Source organism: Thunnus albacares, chromosome 19 (assembly GCF_914725855.1).
Source record: "Thunnus albacares chromosome 19, fThuAlb1.1, whole genome shotgun sequence".
Classification (NCBI taxonomy): domain Eukaryota; kingdom Metazoa; phylum Chordata; class Actinopteri; order Scombriformes; family Scombridae; genus Thunnus; species Thunnus albacares.
Window position 1 is genome coordinate 10,838,017 of NC_058124.1, and position 20,220 is coordinate 10,858,236.

Consider the following 20,220-nt stretch of genomic DNA (forward strand, 5'->3'; position numbering starts at 1 on the left):
CTGATTCTAGTTAAAGGAGTTACTGATGTGTATTTGCACTATAATGCACTTTATTCAACAATTTTATTTTCTATATGGTACTATTTTTTTCAGAAAGGGTGATGGTTCATGATAAAGATTTATTACATGATGAATAAAGTCAGCAAAATGTAAAAGCAACTGATGTTCATACCATCGTTAACATTTTTCCATGTTTGTGTTAAAATCCAAGTGAAATATCCTACAGTGTCGACTTGATGTAGCAGGATGTAAACCTACAGGTTCACCCAGCAGACACTAGATGGCAGCAAACACAAACCAGTATTATACTGAGGTCTCATTTTTGACAGGAATGACATGAAAGTGAGTATGTGTCATCTTAACGGGCCACGCTTAGCCTTTGGCATCATATTGCCCATATGATGCCAAAGGCCAAATACTTGTCTCATCATCACTGATGGAGGTCTGACCAAAAGTACTACCTTACATCCCAACAAGCAGATTCATGATTTATGAATTATGAAATGCTGAGATTTTTATGGTGGAAGCTAATTGTTTGTAAAGGGAGGTGTTTCCAACAAAATCTTAATTGTATAGTTCCTCCTTTCATACTCAACCCTGTAACTTTACTGCAGGTGGCTGGCCAGTGAGTGGTACTGTCTGGTTCACGCTGTATTTATGTCATCATTGCTTGATGTTCCCTGCAGTCAGCATTTGTGGAGTAGTCCATAACTCTTTTCAAATCTAAATTTAGCCACTGCATCAACACCCACCCTACATTATGGAGCATAAAATATCACCACATTAAATCTATGTATTAGAAAATGCAGCTGATGGAGGCTCCTGTGGCGGACGTATTGTTCTCAAAAAAGAAGAATAACAGAGCTCAGCAGATTTGGAAGACCAAGATTTCCAGTCTACATCAGTCTCTATCTCTCCTTCTCAGGCCTCCTTAAGCTAAGCTGTTTGAATGTTCTCCAGAGAGAAGCCACTGGAGAATGAGATAATTTCCCTTTAATGAAAATGACTTGTGTACACCAACACCAGCACTCACAATGCAGACAAACTGACATCTCTTCCAACATGTGAGAGTGTGACCCCTCAGTGTTGCACTACAGTTTTCTGACCAAGGACACCCCGGTGTACAGCTTTTAGTCATTACATTATGTTAATGTAGAGCTGATAATGAAATGGAAGAACCTCCTGTCTCTTCAGATAAGGTTCCCCTAAATGAGCAGTGGTGTTTTATTATGGGGGGAATTACACTGAAAATAGAGGAAACTTTCATCACATAAATCACAGAACACATTGGTTCCATGTCAGTAAATGTTGCAATGACCTTGATTTGTGCAAGTATTGGGATAACAGTGAATCAACAAGCAAAATCATTTCAGCTATTTAGAGCTTGTTGTTTGTCTTGTAGAGAGTCACAGAAACACTGCAGCCCAGGAAATATTGCAAATAATCTACTGTACCAATAGGACGGACATGTCGTGTGTTTGTGTGTGTGTGTTTTGTGAAATTTATAAAGTTCAGGTAATTGTGTTTCAGACCAACTAAAAAAGGAGCTCATTCATTTTGTTTGGCATTTACCCTTGAGAGAGACATTTTGGCATTTATCACTGAGCAATGCATCACAATTATTTGCGCCTGAATCCTCGAGCAAAACCCATGACCTTGATTTCTATTAAATTTTAGAAAGGTAGTTGATGGTAAATCCACACGTAATGTATATAAAGGACTGTCTCAAGAGTGCACATCAAGAATGAAATTGCAAATGCAAATGTATCCTAAATTTCACATTTAGTCAAAAGGCAGAAAAGGACGACACAAACATGACCTTTGTTGGATGAAACATTTTCAAAGTATCATCACGTTCATGCACAAATACATCTAGACTGCAGGTTTGCATATTTTTTAAAATACACAGGGTCACAGGAAACTGCAGAAACTATTCTCAGCAGCCAAAATGTCTCATGTTCATTTTCTTCTTAATCCAACATGATAAGAAAAAAATGTTCGGTTGGCAAGTTTGAAAAAATCTTGACTGGTGTTTATCTTTCTATTTAGTAGTAACAGAGTTAATTTATTTGATAATATTCTTGTTATTTATTAACGTATATAAACGTTAATTAATACAGTTTTCATTCACAACACATTAATGCTGTACTGAAAACACCTCACTGGCTCCCGGTAGAGTGTAGAATTGATTTCAAAGTGTCACAGCTTGTTTACAACGCCCTAAGTGGTATGGCTCCTAAATAGATTTCCAACCTGCTCACTGGCTGTAGACCAATCAAGTCCCTCAGATCATCAAGTATGTGTCTCCTGAATGTATCTAGAATTAAATTTAAATCAGGTAAAGGTGCATTTAATCTAGAACAAACTGCCTGATGACCCGAGATCTGCTGCAACTATATCTTCTTTTAAAACACTGCTTTTCTCTCAGGCTTTTGGTAGTTAGTGTGTGTGTGTTTGTGTGTATTGTATGGTTGGCTGAAAGGTTTTTAGATTTTATTTATGTGTAGTATGTGTTTTGTTTAGTGTTTTCTTGAGCTTACCTGTGTATGAAATGTGCTATACAAATAAAATTGGCTTGACTATTCACCACATCTGCAATTATAAATGTTTTAAGTCACTAATAAAGTGGTTTAATAATTAAGTCTGCAGTTATAAATGTTAACAAGTCATTAAGATTAAAAAAAAACTGTAATGTCCCGGAAGGGCAATATGCTTTACACACAGTAGTCCAACAAAAATACATACAATACATCATACACAACACAGCACAAGATCCATACTGCCTACACATGAATCATGGAAAAAAGAAAGAGAGACGTAATGACATCTGGAGTTATAGTCTGTTTAAAAAACCAAGCAGATGGAACAAAGGACAATCTGTATCTATTAGTGCTACCTTTGGGGAGACTAAACCTCCGCCCTGATGGAAACAGCTGGAAGTCAACATGTAAAGGATGTTGAGGGTCCAAAACAATAGTCTGTGCCTTTGAGATGACCCTCACTTCTTACAGGTGCTGAAGGTCATTAGGGGTAACACCAGTAATCTTACTGCACAGCTTGACAATTTTTCCCCCAGTTTATTCCTGTTTTTTTAAGACTAAGCCTGCCAAACCAGCAAAAAGAAAGAATAATAAAAGAAGAAAAAAAAACACTTTGTCCAAATTAAGTTATTAATATTAGTTGTAATTTTTATTAATTAATTACAAAAGTTGTATTCTTAGTGATAGCTGATCTAGAAATCACTTATTAAGCATTAATGAAGCCATTATTACTACTTCTTTTGAAAGGATGCTTTTTTGACAGCAGTGGGGAAGAAAACACACACACACACACACACACACACACACAATGTGGGTGTGCACTTCGTTCTTGAGGGGATGGAAAAGCAAAACCACCCACCAATCTTAGAACAGGCTGGTGGCAGATGATGACTTTATAAGCCTGCTGCTGCTGCTGCGCTCAGAAACCCAGTGACTGGATGGAGGCTGGGAGCGAGGAGGAGAGAGGGGAGACAGCAGGAGCTGGTCCACATGTAAAAATCATTATGGTTCGGAGGCATGGTGTGATGAGGATTTAGATGTAGCTAGACGGCGACAGAGCGGACAGGCTTGGTCTTCAGCATCTAAATTTCCTGAACGCAAGCGCACATCCAGCTGTCGCGTAGATGTGATGCGTATTGGCAGTGGAGGTCTGGAAGGTGTGTCGGCTCATGCTGTCGCTCAGCTGTCTCTCGCCCTGCTATTATCCCCCCCCTCTCTTTCTCTCTCTGTGTGTATAGTGTGTGTGTGTGTGTGTGTGTGTGTGTGTGTGTGTGTGTGTGTGTGTGTGGAGGAGGAAGACGCTACGAGAGAGAGAGCGAGAGAGAGAGAGAGAGAAGTTTCCTGTGCTCCGGCGCACGGTCGCAGATCGTTCACCTCACACGATGGCACGTCTGTATCCGCGTGTAGCTTTCTTGCACTGGGGGCCCTGCTGCTTTCAAGATAATTAAAAAAAAAACAACAACAAAAAAAACAAAAACAAAAAAAGTGTCACCATGGCTGAATTTGGAGAGAACAAGACCACTGTCGGTCCACCGGTTGCTGGTTGGAAAGCTGCGTCGGGAGGAGGCGAAATGAGCCTGGAGACGCACCGAGGAGAGCCGGTGTCAAACGGCAACTGCAGCGCGTCAGACACCGCGAAGAAGGTCCAAAGCGAATCCAGCTGCGAGTCCCCGACGTGGGAGAGCGCGGGTTCAAATTCAGCCACCAAATCAATCCCTCGACGCAGCAGTCTGATCAAGGTAGGCCATCATCTCTCTCAGTAAAGAGGAGAGATTTTAAAATAAGAAAATGCATGCAAACTGCTACAAGTCCAGAATAGACCACAGAAAAGCATTTGTAACGACTCCTTATGAGATAAAATATGACAAAATATGATGTGATTGTTTAAAAACCACATAGAAAAACTATATGCCTCTACAGGAATGTTATGTTGATGCCATGGAGAATACAAATGATATAAAATACCTTAAAGTCAATATAAAACCAGCACTCAGTCATACATATACAGTGAATTTTATCAACTCACACATTTGAGCCCCAACACTTCTGGAGATAATATATCTGCAGCATCCTGTAAATAAACTGCTAATATACTGTGACTGTACTTCCTCCCAGCTTCCTCTCCATCTGTGTGAATAGCAGAATAACCAGTTACCTCATCTCACCTCAGTGCTGTTGAGGAAATTCAGAGGATAAAGCATTTGCAGCATTCTGCTCTTCAAGACGAGGCCAGGCCATATCACATTTAAAATGATATTAAGTCTAAATGCTGCCTATAAACATTGAGACCCCTTGTCTAATGGGCACACAAGGCTTCAAATCAGACTTATCATTTTAAAAATGACACTGGATTTCAGAGATTTTTCCATATATGGGGGCAAAGGTTTTGCTCCAGTCACAAGGCTACAGCAGGCGATGTCACTTATTAGCACTCCTTCGGCTAGACAAGAGGAGGAGGAGGAACTAATAAGTGAAACCACCTGCTGTAGACTTTGATTAGAATGAGAAATTGAATTCTCTCCGCCCTCTGTGGCACACAGTTGAATACCCCTGTCCAATTAATCTCACTGCCTTCACTGCTCTGGCTCACACAAGTTTATTTCTATACAGCCCTTGACAAAGATATCTCGCTTATTCACAGTTTCTTTTGGTTTTGGACCCAAACAGCATTTAGAGCAATATAACATCTAATCAATAACTCTCATCTCCTGATTTTGTCCTTATCTGGTTTTTGGCCTTTAGGCATGTGGGAGGTCTTGTATTGATCTCTAGTTGCTGCTTGTCTTCAGAGCTGCTGCCTGCAAAGACATGATTATTTGAACATGGCACAGGCTTCATCTTTTCATCTGTGTCTGATTGGCTCCAACCCAGCAAGACAGGAAACCGGCCAGTTGGCCAATTTCCTCGAACAGTTCATGTTGCAATATTGCTATTAAGTCATGAGCAGGTGGTGATGACACTTCACACAAACGTTTCTCACCTCCCTCCCCGCACACAGGCCTGCTCTTGTCTCTCTTCTGTTAGTTTCCACGGTGCTGCCATAGCCTGACACAGATGATTTAAAAACACTCTGTTTGCCTCAGTGAAAGTCTAAAGCTTCACGCTGGTTCAGAAATGGCGTTAAATAACTCCTGGCAATTTCCACTGCCATGTTTGATGTGTGGCGCTTAATGGCTTCAGGACATCACCCCGCCCTGGTTACTGTCTGTACTTTAAAGAGTGGAAAGGCAGAACAGCATGAGAATATATGCCGCACACTACATGTGCATGCCGCCTATATGTCACTGGTGATGTGATGATGAAATGTTTGACTATTATATGTTTCGTGAGCACATTTAATGCAGAGAGCGTTCAGCGATCAATGAACCGACCAGCACAGTCCGCATACGTTTGTGGTGAAGCCACAAACGTGCTTGTGTTTGGAATCATAAACTCCCGAGGCTTTGTAGCTCAGTCGAAGAATCAAAGAGTTATGAATCCACCTGTCAACACAGCAGTGTGTTTTGATGTTTGCTAAACTACTCCTGTGCTTAAAGTCAGGATTCCACACAAAGGAGTTGGGGTGGTTATGTAGGCAGATAAACAGGAAACATGACATTCCAGACTGGTTTTAACAGGAGTCAGGGGATATATGTCTAGTGTGTGTCTGTATGTGTGTGTGCTCCTGTTTGCATCTGCTGAGGTAATGAGACTAACCTTAATTGTATTTCATCAGTATGTACTTCATGCTGTCCGGCCATCCTCTCCTTTACTCTGTCTCGCTTGTGTGTGCGTGAAGGAGATGCAGAATCAGGTGCCCACTCAAGTCTGTTTCCAGTTCATCTGGATATAGATAACCATCAGGTACTCTCCTTCTTTCCCTCTCAGTTTCAAATACATAAACACAATCACACACATAAACATGTACAGACCTGCCTACCGGTAAAACACAACCTGGCACAAGAAATCTACTTTTCAGTTCCTTCAATAATGACACAAACTATAAGAGGTTGGCATGTTAATGTGTGTATGTGTGTGAGAGAGTGTGCACACAGCTGTCTTGGGAAAACCACATATCTCCAAAATCTCTGCTTTTTATTAACCATGAAAAACAGGGCAGAGAATCTGATATAATCCAGTGGGCAGCATCACCAGAGGCGTTAGCACACAGCTGGGGAGAGTAGTTGTTTGAGTCAGAGTAGCCCTGAGCATCTCCTGCAGTTCAAATCAACATCTTTAGCCTGCTTTAAACCATTTCAGACTGCATAAGTGTGGCCACGCACGGGGTGCCAGCGGATAAACCCTCTCCACGATTGTGATGGAGCCACAGAAAATACTGCTACTCTGAGCTACTGTGGTGATTCATTTGCTCCACATATATGTTCTACATTCATAATATACATCCAGCCACGCATGTGCAGGGCTGTAGTGAGGAGCATGTGCAAAAAAAAAACCACAAACACATGAATGCACAAGTACTGACACTGGAAAACAGACATATCTCGAAAGCATTTCAAGATTGATAATGTGTGCGTGCATGCACATGTAAACAGGCGTGAGCACTTACAGTAGAATGGCGCTCTGAGTTTGTGTCGGTTAGCAAGGCTCACTAAGTCACCACTGAGGCGTGTGGAAACCCCGCTCGGCACTTTGATCGCTGTATTGATGCTTGCAGTTGAGGCCTGACTCAAGGCTCCGTTGCCTTTTTTTCTTTTGGTTTTAGTGGTACTGCTATCTTCGGTAAATGCATGTGTGACGTTTGTCAGCTGAAATCGTGGTTAGCTCTCTGACAAGATGACCTTTTCAAGCCAACCTTTTACTTGTTTCATTTTGTGTGTGTGTGTGTGTGAGCGTGTCTTTGTGTTTGTGTGTGTGCGCACATGGGACTTCAAAGGTTTGAAGCGTAAAAGAGCATCTGCTGCTCTACTTGCCACAAGGGCAGGGGTTTATAGTCAGTGAGCAGTTGAGTTACTGTGAATACTCACCACATTTCCCCTCGAACATTATTCTCATACACTGAGCTGTAGACAGAATGACTTGACCACATACTGCTTTCTGTGCCCTATTTAACCCAAATGTCCTGTCTTATGTAGCAGTCATGCACCTGTGCACACCCAACCCAACAACCACACAGAGACACAGTGTGTGTTCACGACACACTTTCTCATTAGAGAGTGATAATGCATGAAGAAGTGTCCTGATTAGGGCTGCAATTAATGATCATTTCCAGGATTTTTTCAATGAATCAATTAATCGTTTAGTCTGTTAAATGTCAGAGAATGCTGAAAAGGCCCATTCAAATTTCCCTGAGTCCAAAGTGACATCATTCAATAGCATTTTTTGTTCGACCAACAGTCCATAATGATGATGGTATAAAGTTTTTATGTCATTTACAGTAATAAAGAACTAAAATACTCACATTTAAGAAGCTGGAACCCACAAATGTCTATAGTTTTTTCTTAATTTATCAAAATTGTCTGCAGTTAATTTTCAACTCACGCATCTATTGATCGAGTAATAATTTCAGTGCCAGTTCTGATGTAAAAAAATGATGGACGACGGAGGTAAAGAGCAGCATTACATGAAGCAGAATGATGTCTTCTCCACTGAGTTCATTATTTTGTATATGTGGACATGATGTACCAAAGGATAAAAGGAGGGCTGCATGTAACCTTTCATCCAATTTTTAGGTTTGTTGCCAGATTAACCTAGTTTTGTTGTCAACCATCATAAACTATTGGTCATAAAAGACCAAATAAGGCTGCAGCAGCAAAACCTTTCAGTATGTTGACTTTTACAAAGGGGCGTTTTATTGCTAATTGCATAGACTATTTTTGACTGGAAATGTGACCTCATATACGGTTTAAATGGACACCTGCCTGCCAGTCAGAATTAAGATTGGTAGATTGGCATGTGCTGGTGGCTGCTGGCACCCTGATGTGAGTGCTTAATGTAATAGCTCTCAAAGAGAAATAAACACATATTGTTGTGAAGATTTTTATTTTTATTTTCTCAATATCATCTACATGAACTGTTGCTGAAATCTTGAAGGTGCCTTTGCTAACTCTATTTTTGAAAGCCTCTTTTGCACATTTCATATATCATCTCACAATTCCCTGTAAATCACCCCTTAACCCTCCAGTGATGCTGAGCTCCAGGGTGAGAGGCACTGGATTTAAGTATACCATTAATCATCCATCATCTGCTGTCAAACACACAAGGCCACAGGCAAGAGAGTTCAGCCTCCCTACCAGTTTTCAATCCCATATTCACTATTTTCTCTCACCCAGCAATCATCTCTCTTTCTCTGATTTTCTATCTGTCTTAATTAGCAGATGAAAGACGACGCCCACCAGTGACCCACATCTTCATTGTGCTGACTTGGAGGTGCCGTAATTAGTGATACAGTACAAGCTTGTTGCATCTAGACACATACGCTCTCATGCATCATACCATGCATGCATGTAAGCTGGCTAATGATGGCTCAAGGCCATGCTGGTTCCTACAGGCAAATACCAAGTGCAGAGGTTCTGTAAACGTCCACATACAGACAGTAATCTGTAATAGAGCTTCATTATTTATTTCTCTCCATTCTCCCTTTATTGTTTTGTTATCTCTCTTAAGATTTTTTTGATCTATTTCCTCTTTTCAAGTTTTTTTTCTTCGATGTTTCTCTGTCATCTTGTGTGTCCTTCTCTGATAACTGCATTGGATCTGTTCTGCCACACATCTCCCCCAAATTTATCCCTCTGTCAATATAGTTCAATCTGTCTAGATGTCCTATCAGGAATCAAACTAATCTCATAGTAACGCCAGTATTAAAAGTGTATTCATTGAGATTAAAATATCCCTTTTATTTTCCAACTGAGGTTTAGTTTAATTATTTGAACTCAAATTAAAGCTGCTATGATCAATACTTCTACGTTAATGATGGATCAAATAACTAAGTGTAATGTGAATGGGGTCCAAATTTCACCTCACTCTGAAGTTTCTCTCAGCTGTTCTAGCTCAATTGCTGGAACCAGCTGGGGAAAAGGATGCTTTGAGTAAAAATGTACTGATAAACTTGGTGTGCTCTACCTGCCCAGCAACAAACAGGAGACAAAGTTAGCAACTAGCTGGTGAACATATTGGAGCATTTAGCAGCTAAAGAGACAGATATTTGTTTGCTAAGAAGGTTGCTGTATCAACTTTAAAGACGATTGATAATATGTCAGTGTTGTGTTTACAGCTTGACAAAAGAAGAGTTAATGTAGATTTTAGATCTGTAAAATACTGCTGAAGTTATAGTGGGAGTTATTATTTTCAAAAATAATATTGAAAGTGTTGTATTAACAGTATGTATACAAAGAAAATATGTGTCTCTAAATTGCTACAATTTGAATTAAACGGGTGAATGGGTTTCATGTTCACTAGACTTCCTCTGCTCACACGTGTACCGTAGCAAATACTACTGTATATCAATAGAATCAATGAGGTGTTCACAGAACAGCAGCAAATGAATTTTTTACTTTTTCTTTCTCTCTTTCTTTCTTTACCCTCCGTTGTCACTTCACTCGACTCTCACTAGAACTACAGGAAGTTCTCTGTGATGAGCTGACGGGCTGCTTCCTGTTTTGAAGCACAGCGGCGGTTTTGGAGAGCTATCTCACTCTCTGTGAGAAAACATAAGAGGACCTTTTGTGACAGAGTCATACAGCACGTTTTGACTTAGATAAAAAAAAAAAATAGCAATTAGAATTTTATCAGTGAATAGAGGTCGAACTCATTTTGTTTTGCTATGCATGTGTGTGCTTATGTGTAGCTACTCTAATGTGTACAGACAGTAATTCTTGCTTTTTTGCATAGAAAAAAAAAGAGTAGATTTACCTTTGTATTTTATTCAGGTGTTTGTGAGTATTTGTGCCCTCTAGTTTTATCTTGTCAGGTTAATTTATTCAGTCTACAGTGACGTCAGCGTTGTTTGGCTGTTTGAACTCTGTCTCCTCCTTTATCAGTAATTTATGTTGTAGCCTAACAGGGGTGAATGTGCAGCCTCCACACATGAGCTAATTGATTCCCAACTGTTGAAAGGGTCACATGGAGAATCCTGTTGTTCCCTCTGCTTCAAACACATCTCGTGACAGGCGCAGACTATATGAGGTTTATTAGCTTTTGACAGAAGGTATCCGTTGCTTCAATATGATTTCTGTCTACTGCCCGTCTATTAATCAAGGATGATGTGTCTGCTACTGGTCACACAGTGCATGTGTGGAGACCATTTTATTTATGTGAAGTTGCCTGACGTGTGCACAGCAATTGGTGCTGATACAGCCACAGAGGGACCATTACTGCTAATGTCACACACAGAGGAAGAGATATAGATTGAGGCCAACATTAATCTCCTGTACCTGTCAGTGCACTGCATGAAAGGAAAGGAAAGGAAAGGAAAGGAAAATAAAGGAAAGGAAAGGAAACTGTATGCTTCTGTGTAAAGGTGCATATTTGTGAGTTGACTCTCCACATTCTGGGATTCTGAGTTTAAAAAAAAAACATTTCAAATTCAGTGTTTGCTTCAAAATAAATCACTCATGAGCGAGAGAGGAGAGAGAAGCCTGATGTGTTTTTCATTTTCATTTTTGTCCTGCTGTTGAGCAGAGTTGCATCTGAGTCTTCTTTTTTGAGGTAGAGTCAAATTTAGAGGTGTTGCTGAAGCATGCCAGAGGGGGCAGGTTTATAATGAGAACACAAAAGCAATTATCTCAATTACAAGTTACTGTTGTAAATTAATTGCTTATGCTTTTTCTTCCTACAGTTTTAATGGTAGTATTGGAAGGGGGAGCCTGAGCCTTAGTATTACAGTATTATCTCTCTCTCACCCCATGTCCACACCCCTTTTTACTGCCTCTATCATACCCCAAGGCATCAGGGGTATTTTTAGAGCGCCCCCTCCCTCCCTCACCACGGAAGCTCATAAAAACTTGTCGCCATTGGAAACACTTCTCCATCATTAATGATACAACTCTGTGAGAATTTGTGATAGTTAGGCGCCCTCCCCCACCCTCTGAGGGAAACCTTTACATCCTCTGTGAAGTATGCTTCAACTCTTTTACATGTTCATTCATATTCTTTAGATGAAACAGGTCTTTTTTCCCCCTTTCTCTCTCTCCTCTCTTGCTGCCTTTTGTATCTCCCAGATTTCTTTCATATGAAGGGTTTCCTCCTCTCCTCTCTCATAAAAGATCCAAGTGCTCTGCATATGAACTCTTATTTGAATAAAATCAGAGTTATGCTGATAAGTAGAGATTAATCAGCCACTGATCAGTATTCACAGATGTTCACTATAGATATGAAAATGTCAGTCAGCTCACTGGTGTTTGATTGGACGTCTTAAATATTCCAGAACAATTTTGAGTATCAAAACATGACAGTGAGCTTTCTGTATTTGTTAGCCACAGAGCAATAGGCTGCCGGATTTGATCTTCCACTGATAAAAATATGTGTGCTAAAAATAATCAACAACTATTTTGTTGATTACTTTCTTTCATTCCAGTCATTTTTAGCTATGAGCAGCATGGCTTTACAGGAATGGTAATGTTGTTCTGTTGCTTGGTTGGTCAGACGGAAATATCTCAACAACTATTGGATGGAATGTCATGAAAATTTGTTAAAACATTCATGGTCCACAGAGGATGAATCTTACTGACTTTGGTGATCTCCTTACTTTTCCTCTACTTCCACCTCCAGAAGGATATTTCACTGTTTAACTTTTCACTTGAACTGTGAAATATTTCAGCATCTACTGGAAGGAAAGCATTGCTGTTCTAAAGTACAGCCTCAGAGCTGCTAGTGTTGCTGACTCTTGTTCAAAGAGATGTGTCAAACATGAGAGGATTTTCAGCTTGTCTTTGACATATGTAATTTTAGACCTTTTAGATCTTAAAGTTTGGACTTTTGGTTGGACAAAACTGGCAGTTTGAAGATTTTTTTTTTTTGGCAGTTAGATTTTAGTACCTTTTTTGTGATATGTATATCTACAGTATGTAAGTGAGACAGTATGTAGACTATGTGGGTGTTTGCATCTTCAATCACAAGGGATTGAATCAACTACAATTACATTATCCTGCCATAGATTAGCTTCAATGAAGTCTTTGATTTGATTTTATCGGGACTCTAATATATCCGTAATTCAATAAAGTCGCCCACTTATATGCTCTTATCTGTTTGCATAAGGTTCTCTGTTGGGGTGACATCTGATTGGTCAATATATCAGATGGATGAGCTGTGATGGTGAGCTCAGATAAACTGATTGGGCCCGCCAGTGTCTATGTGGCCGGGCAGAATTAGAATGCTGCAGCCTGCTGCCTCTGTCTAGTCAGGTATGATTAATGGTGTAATGGTGAAGGGCAAGGGCAAGCAAAGGCTTTTAGCCTGGTATCAGGAAAAACAATAACAGATTGGGAGGAGGAGGCTCTATGTGGTAGACTAATAATCTATGTTTATGTATGGTTATATAAGCTGATATGCCTTTTAATCCTTTGAGATCCATTCTAGACAGGAGAAATGTTTGTCATGCCCAAGCAAAGAATACTCCGCAGAAAGATCATTGTCTGCCTGTCTTTCTGTCTGTCCCTTTCATGCTCTTATTGCATCCCGCCCCAACTCCCCCCCACCCCCTCTTTATCTGTATTGTCCTTTCATCCTTCCTTCCCTCCCTCCTCATCAGGATGGGTCACGTGCTGGTCGGGAAAGGAAGAAGACGGTGTCCTTCAGCAGCAGCCTGTCAGAGAAGAAGATCAGCAGTGCTGCTGACTGTATCCACTCCATGGTGGGTCAGCTACTGTGTGACATAAAGTATAGACTTTACATACCAGTACATTAAATATTTAATGCGCAATGAATGCATTAAGGGTTCATGGTAGATCACAGGCTTTTGAGCCTGTCAAACACTCAATAGAGGTTGCTCTGAAGTGAAGTCTGAAAGTCAGTGGGTGACAACTTCATCCATATTTTGCTTCCAGGTTGAGGGGATTGAGCTGAAGAAGGTGCGGCCCAACTCACGTGTATACCAGCGCTACTACCTTCTAGATGCAGGCCTCCAGGCTCTGTGCTGGGAGCCATCCAAGAAGGAGTCAGACAAAGCCAGGATCTCTCTTGCCTCCATACGAGAGGTCAGTGTCCAGAGAAAAGGCTTTCTAAATCATTGCTCCCTGGCTATTGCTTCTATAAATGACCTCATTGATTCTTTTACACTAAGGCGATTTACAAGCCCGAACTATATGGAAGACAGCGGTTGACTTGTTTTTATTGTGTGTGACGTTAGTTTGTGCAACTCTTGTGGCCTCAAATTTTAGGTACGGACCGGTCGAAACACAGAAACTTTCCGCACCAGTGGAGTTTATGAGCAGATTTCAGAGGACTGTGCATTCTCCATCATCTATGGAGAGATGTATGAGAGCTTGGACCTGGTGGCCAACTCAGCAGAAGTGGCTATTATTTGGGTGACAGGCCTAAGGTATGACACAGCAAAAAACCGGGAGCAGTTTTATACTGTGCACTTGTAGATTTTAATCTTTACCACAAAGTACACAATGTTTTGAGTTAAGAACCTTTTAAGAACTTTCTTACATAACATTTTATCTTGCGTAGTGTATACTGAGGATAGTACAATTTAGTCAGATTGCTATCTGGTTTTCAGGTATTTTCCTCTCTGTTAAATAAAGCATGTAATAAGAAAGACTTTAATAAGAAATCATTTCCCAATAAATTAAAATACAGTCATTATTAAATCAACCTCACTGTCAGTCAAAACCTTAGTAATATCTATTAAATAGCCACACTTAGCAAAAATTAGCTTAATGTTAACTGTAGAGCTGCAGTGATTAGTCAATTAATCGATTAGTTAACAACTATTAAATTAATTACGAACTATTTTGATAATCGATTAATCATTTTGAGTCATTTTTTAAGAAAAAAGTCCAAATTCTCTAATTCCAGCTTCTCAAATGTGAATAGGTAGGTAGCGATGCGTACACTTAGTGTTTAGTCTGGTAAACTAATTTAGCTAATTTAGGTAGTCCTAAACAGTCCAACATGATGTCTTGTGTCTTAGGCTTTGCTTTCTTACCTGTGTTGGATGTATTGTAAATTTATGTTGAAGAGTGTGAACTTTTCTATTTTTTATTGTCCTGTGTCACTATTGTCACTGCCTGTGATAAAGGGCCTGGCTTTAAACTGATACTACTGCAGTTATTGTACTTTATGTGAGTGTCAGTGAAATGCCTGAGATAAAAATGGAAATGTTTGTGATGCAGTGTGTGTGTATCAACCTTGGTCATTCTTCTCTCATCTGCCTTCAGGTATCTGATGCAGTATGGGAAACATGCCCTGGACATGCTCGCCAGCAGTCAGGACAGCCTTCGTCTTGGGTGGTTGGAGCAGTTATTCTGCTCCGTCGCTGATTCGGACAAACATGAAGATGTTGAGGAAGGGATTTGTCTGCAGTCAGCTGTCAAGTTGATACAGAGTGTGAACCCTGGAGTGAGCAGTGGCAAAGTGGAGCACAGGTTTAAAGAGCTTCAAAGAGTTAGGGAGAGGATGTGTGGGCTTTCCCAAGATAATGGATCGGGAGTTAACGATCACAGCGAAAACAAAAGGCAGACAGGAAGAAATGAGAGAGTCACCAAGCAGGAGTTCATTGACGTCTTCCATGACTTTTGCACACGTCCAGAGATTTACTTTCTGTTGGTGCAGTTCTCTAGCAACAAGGAGTTCTTGGACACCAAAGACCTGATGAGGTTCCTCGAGGCTGAGCAGGGCATGGCTCAAGTGGGTAACACAAATTAATCACACACACAAATAACAGAAAACAAGTCAGCATTCCTGTTGTGTGTCATTACACCCCTGTCCACTTTCTCCTTCATCTCCTCCAGGTGAGTGAGGAGACCAGCCTGAAACTCATACAGTCCCATGAGCCATCGGAGGAGGGCCGGCAGCAGGGATACCTGTCGTTGGACGGCTTCACCAGTTACCTCACTTCAGCAGAGTGCCGCCTCTTTGACAGGGAGCATGACACCGTGTGCCAGGACATGTCCCAGCCTTTGTCTCACTACTACATCAACTCCTCCCACAACACCTACCTCATTGAGGACCAATTTCGAGGTCCCTCTGACATTTCTGGTTACATCCGCGCCCTCAAGATGGGCTGTCGATGTGTGGAGGTGGACGTTTGGGACGGCCCTGATGAGGAGCCAGTGGTGTGCATTGGACGCACCCTTTCCCCACCGCTTGCCCTGCGTTCTGTATTGGAAGCAATTGGAAAGTTTGCATTTGTGGCATCAGAGTATCCGTTAATTGTGTGTATTGAGAACCACTGTTCACTTCGACAGCAGAAAGTGATGATGCAGCATCTCGCGAGGATACTTGGGGAGAAGCTATACACAGACCCTGCAGACGAAGAGGAGTCGTATCTTCCGTCGCCACACGCCTTAAGGCATCGGATCTTGTTGAAGGGGAAGAAGTCAGGGCCAGGTTCGGAAGGGGAGGACGGGGAGGTAAGTGAGGAGGATGAAGGGGCTGAGATGTGTCAACGGATGAATGCAGCTAACAGTGGAGGAGGAAGCGAGAAGGACACAGTGCAGAAAAGCGCCTCTTTCACAGCCGTCCCTCAGTGTAATCCTACTCATCTCCCTCCGAAACAGTTCCAACTCTTGAAAGAGCTGTCAGACCTGGTAACTCTTTGTCGCTCAATCCGCTTCATTGACTTTCCAACATCATCCAAAAGCCAAAAAGCTTGGGAATTGTGTTCCTTTCATGAGTCCCTGGCTGTGCGTCTCGCTGGTGAGAGCCCCCGCAACTTTGTCAACCATAACAAGCACTTCCTGTCACGAGTGTACCCCAACCCCATGCGCGTTGACTCAAGCAACATGAACCCTCAGGACCTGTGGAAGTGTGGTTGCCAGATTGTGTCTATGAATTTTCAGACAGCAGGACTGATGATGGACCTTAACACAGCCTGGTTCCGGCAGAATGGAAACTGCGGTTATGTTCTGCGGCCCGCCATCATGCGACAGGAGGTTTCTTATTTCAGTGCCGACACCAGAGACACAGTGCCCGGTGTGGCTCCACAGCTGCTCCATGTGAAGGTGTAGTGAAATACCGAATATAACTTGGCAAATGTGTCCCCCTGCAGTGGACGCAATCCTCTTTTATTATGATACTAATAATTCAAGTTTATTACAACCTGGGTCTTATTTTTGTAGTCTTTCCTTTTTCTTCACACATCTGGGAACTTGGAGATATTGCTAAAAAGGTGTCTAACAGGGCAAGGAACACAAGCAGTCAGATGATCATACAGATTTAAAACTAACCCCCAGGTTGGCTTGTGTACAGCTTGTCTGATCATATGAAATCTTCTTTTGTACCCAGTTGGAGGTGATTACAGTGTTATCATCAAAACCTAAGGCCAAAACTACAAAAATAAGACTTGTTGTAATAAAGACTTGTTGTAATAAACGCAATTATCCTTTAAAATCATGATTATGTTCTGAAAGCTAACAACGCATGAATAACAGCACATATGCTGATCCTCTTTCAGGTGATTAGCGGCCAGAACCTGCCCAAGCCGAGGGGTTCTGGGGCCAAAGGGGATGTGGTGGACCCATATGTGTATGTGGAGATCCATGGCATCCCAGCTGACTGCACAGAGCGCCGTACCAGGACGGTCACCCAGAATGGGGACAACCCCATCTTTGATGAGAGCTTTGAGTTCCAGATCAACCTGCCGGAGCTCGCTATGGTTCGCTTTGTGGTGCTGGATGATGACTTCATAGGGGATGAGTTTATAGGTTAGTGTCACAGTAAAAGGTCAGATTGTAAAATAAATGGGATGATTTTGTAGTGTACAGGAGTTGATTAGTCTGTACATTTTCTTTTACTGCAAAAGTTTTAATTTTCCTTTGAAGTGAAATCTGATACTCCTGCCACCACAGGTCAGTATGCCATCCCTCTGGAGTGTCTTCAGCCTGGCTACCGACATGTACCGCTCCAGTCTCTGACCGGGGAAGACCTTCCCCACGCTAAGCTGTTTGTCCATGTGGCCCTCACCAATCGGAGAGGAGGGGGAAAGCCTCACAAAAGAGGTCTGTCTGTGCGGAAGGCCCGGAAGGGGCGGGATTATACAGCTCTGAGGGACTTGGGGGTCCGGGCTGTGGATGAAGTTTTCAAGATGGCTGCCCCTTTGCTGAGAGAAGCCACTGATCTGAAGGAAAACATGCAGGTGAGGAAGAGCAGAGTAGGCTGGAGTTTTGCATTAATATTCAGCTGGTCCGTACAATGACACAACATTGTTTAAAGGTACTATATACCTTTAATTTAATATCTGCTCCAAACAAAGGCACAATAATGTACATTAACACAATTTGAACAATACATCATGATTATTGTAGTGCTGAAACAATTAAATAAAGTGATAATCACTGACAAATTAATCAATCAACTTAAAGATTCACTTTGTCCAGCCATCTGCCCCACTGTCCATCATATACAATGAAACCTCTATGTTCACCCTCTTCATACATAATCAGACACTATGAAATCAAGAATATGAAAAAAAGAAAGCCACTAACAGCAATATCACTATTAGTGAGCGTTACATTCCCCTTCTCATTTTATAATAATTGCTTTGTAGTATTTGTGAATGGGAAGTAACAGGAAAATCTCATTGTTGTCAATAATTACCAATAAATGGTATTATTCATCTCCGCTGTGACATTGTTAATAGCAGAACTAACTTTAATGATCCAGGCAGCAATTGGGTCTGAGGCTGCTTGTGTCACTCTGGGCAATAAAACAGTTATTATATATTCAGTCAGTGTGGTGAGACTGTTGGCATCCGCAAATCTTGATTTCTTCCATTTCAACCCAAACAACATCACAACTACAGGAGAGAAATACAGAAGAGCAAATAGTTGACGGAAAAGATAAATTGCTCTGTTGTGGGAGTAGCTTTTGATTACCTATCTGTGTGTGTGTGTCTGTGTGTGTGTATGTGTGTGAGGGAGCAAGAGAGAGTGAAAGCATATCAAGTGGTAGACAGAGTGTGGAAGAGATTTCACAGATTTTATGTCTATTTTATTTAGATATGCATCTCTGTACTGTTTTCCATTGGGGCAGGGAAATAAGAAAGAGAAAGATGGGGAAAGACTTGTGCTCATGTTTAAATCTGCACATTTAATTTGTCAGTTGTCTCTTCTTTTTTACAAACAGAACTCAGTAGCACTGTTCAGGGAGCTGTGTGGGGTGTCAGCGGTGGCTAACCTTATGCAGTGCGTACTAGCTCTGGGCTCCAGAGTGGCAGGACCAGACGGGACACCTCTACTACTGTTTGACCTGCGGGACCACTACCCCACCCTGGAACCCCAGGGGCCCCTGCCGGACGTCCTTCGCCGTGTTGTCTCCACCTATGAAATGGTGAGAAAGGAAAAGAGCCGACAGTTAATATGCTTATTGTTTTTCACCAGATAGAGAAATATACAAGCTCACATCTCTGAAATACATAAAACGGAAGGAAAGAGCAAACAAAAGCAGCAAAGATCACAAACCACCCCCCCCCATCTCCTGTCTGCTCGACCTAACAATGAAACCCTCCTCCCAGACAAAGCCTAAAGCTTCCTTTTGCGCCAATATTTTCTGCAACACAAAGTGACCTCTCATTGTTATGTAGCAGACAACATCCCCATTTATTCTGGCTGTAACAAGGCTCGTAAACACATCAGTGATGTCCTCACCTTGGCCTTAAGCCACTATATCTTTCCACCCAAATAAAGGGTGGACATTCATCGACCAAGGAGAAAGTTATTTAACGGGCTTAATTTATGTAATGTTGTCTAAAAATAAACCCAGCCGTCGGGAAAAACTCCCCCATGGAAATAAACAGAAAGAGAGAAAAGGAGGGTAGAGGGGTCAATTGGTCTGTTAGTGAACTCATCAGCTAGCCAGTAAGACAGTATGAATCCGTTTGTTTCAGTAGGTTTAGGTTCTTTGGCTTTTGTCATAACTGCAAGGGTGCAATTTCAGTCTCCCTCTTTCATATCTTCTCTCTTCATATCTTACCTTAACATATTTCTTTTTGGTCTCCGTTTTACAGCCTCCTCTTCATCCCTTCTTCCCCTCATTCATCTGCTCCCCCCTCCTTCCCGCCTCCTCCTCTTTTTCCCTCTGGACCCGGTTGGACTGTGGCTTACCAACATAAGTGGTTTACATACAGCTGTGGCTCGATGGAGTGGTATTCTGTCTCGCTATGTTAAGATGTTTCTGTGGGAAACAACGTTACAACAACTTGTTTTTGCCATCCGCCTGGCTGCTGCAATACTTTGAAAACTGATATTTGCTCAAAGTGCACTTATTCGTGTTTCATATTAGATATTCCCCAGGAGTCTCTTGGGTAGGATGATAGACAGTCGGTATGAATTGCCAATTTAATGATACTGTCCAGAGATTGCATGCACATTGTGAGTGAGGGAGACATTCAGGATTTGCAGCCAGAAACAGGCTGCAGAGGAGATAAATGAACCTGTTTCTATTCTTATTAAGTTATGATTAAGGTTTTGGTGTATAAACTGTGACACTTTAATTTAACTAGTTTGTCACTGCTACAGTATGCAACTAGAAGCTGCACTGACCTGTGATAGTGTATTTGTGCATTAGTGTGTGAAACAGGAAT

General features: G+C 41.5%; 1 protein-coding gene across 2 annotated transcripts in view; it reads left to right on the plus strand.

The window, feature by feature from the left end:
• The first annotated feature begins 3,836 nt into the window (after positions 1 to 3,836).
• LOC122970237 (inactive phospholipase C-like protein 2) overlaps positions 3,837 to 20,220 on the plus strand; it is a 24,280-nt gene continuing 7,896 nt past the window's right edge. For both annotated transcript variants that reach the window (XM_044336333.1, XM_044336334.1), the window contains exons 1-9: positions 3,837 to 4,279; positions 13,225 to 13,326; positions 13,520 to 13,669; positions 13,853 to 14,013; positions 14,858 to 15,326; positions 15,431 to 16,642; positions 17,095 to 17,344; positions 17,489 to 17,775; positions 18,765 to 18,968. In XM_044336333.1, the coding sequence (XP_044192268.1) occupies positions 4,034 to 4,279; positions 13,225 to 13,326; positions 13,520 to 13,669; positions 13,853 to 14,013; positions 14,858 to 15,326; positions 15,431 to 16,642; positions 17,095 to 17,344; positions 17,489 to 17,775; positions 18,765 to 18,968 (3,081 nt within the window). In that variant the 5' untranslated portion in view covers positions 3,837 to 4,033. The remainder of the gene's footprint in view (positions 4,280 to 13,224; positions 13,327 to 13,519; positions 13,670 to 13,852; positions 14,014 to 14,857; positions 15,327 to 15,430; positions 16,643 to 17,094; positions 17,345 to 17,488; positions 17,776 to 18,764; positions 18,969 to 20,220) is intronic.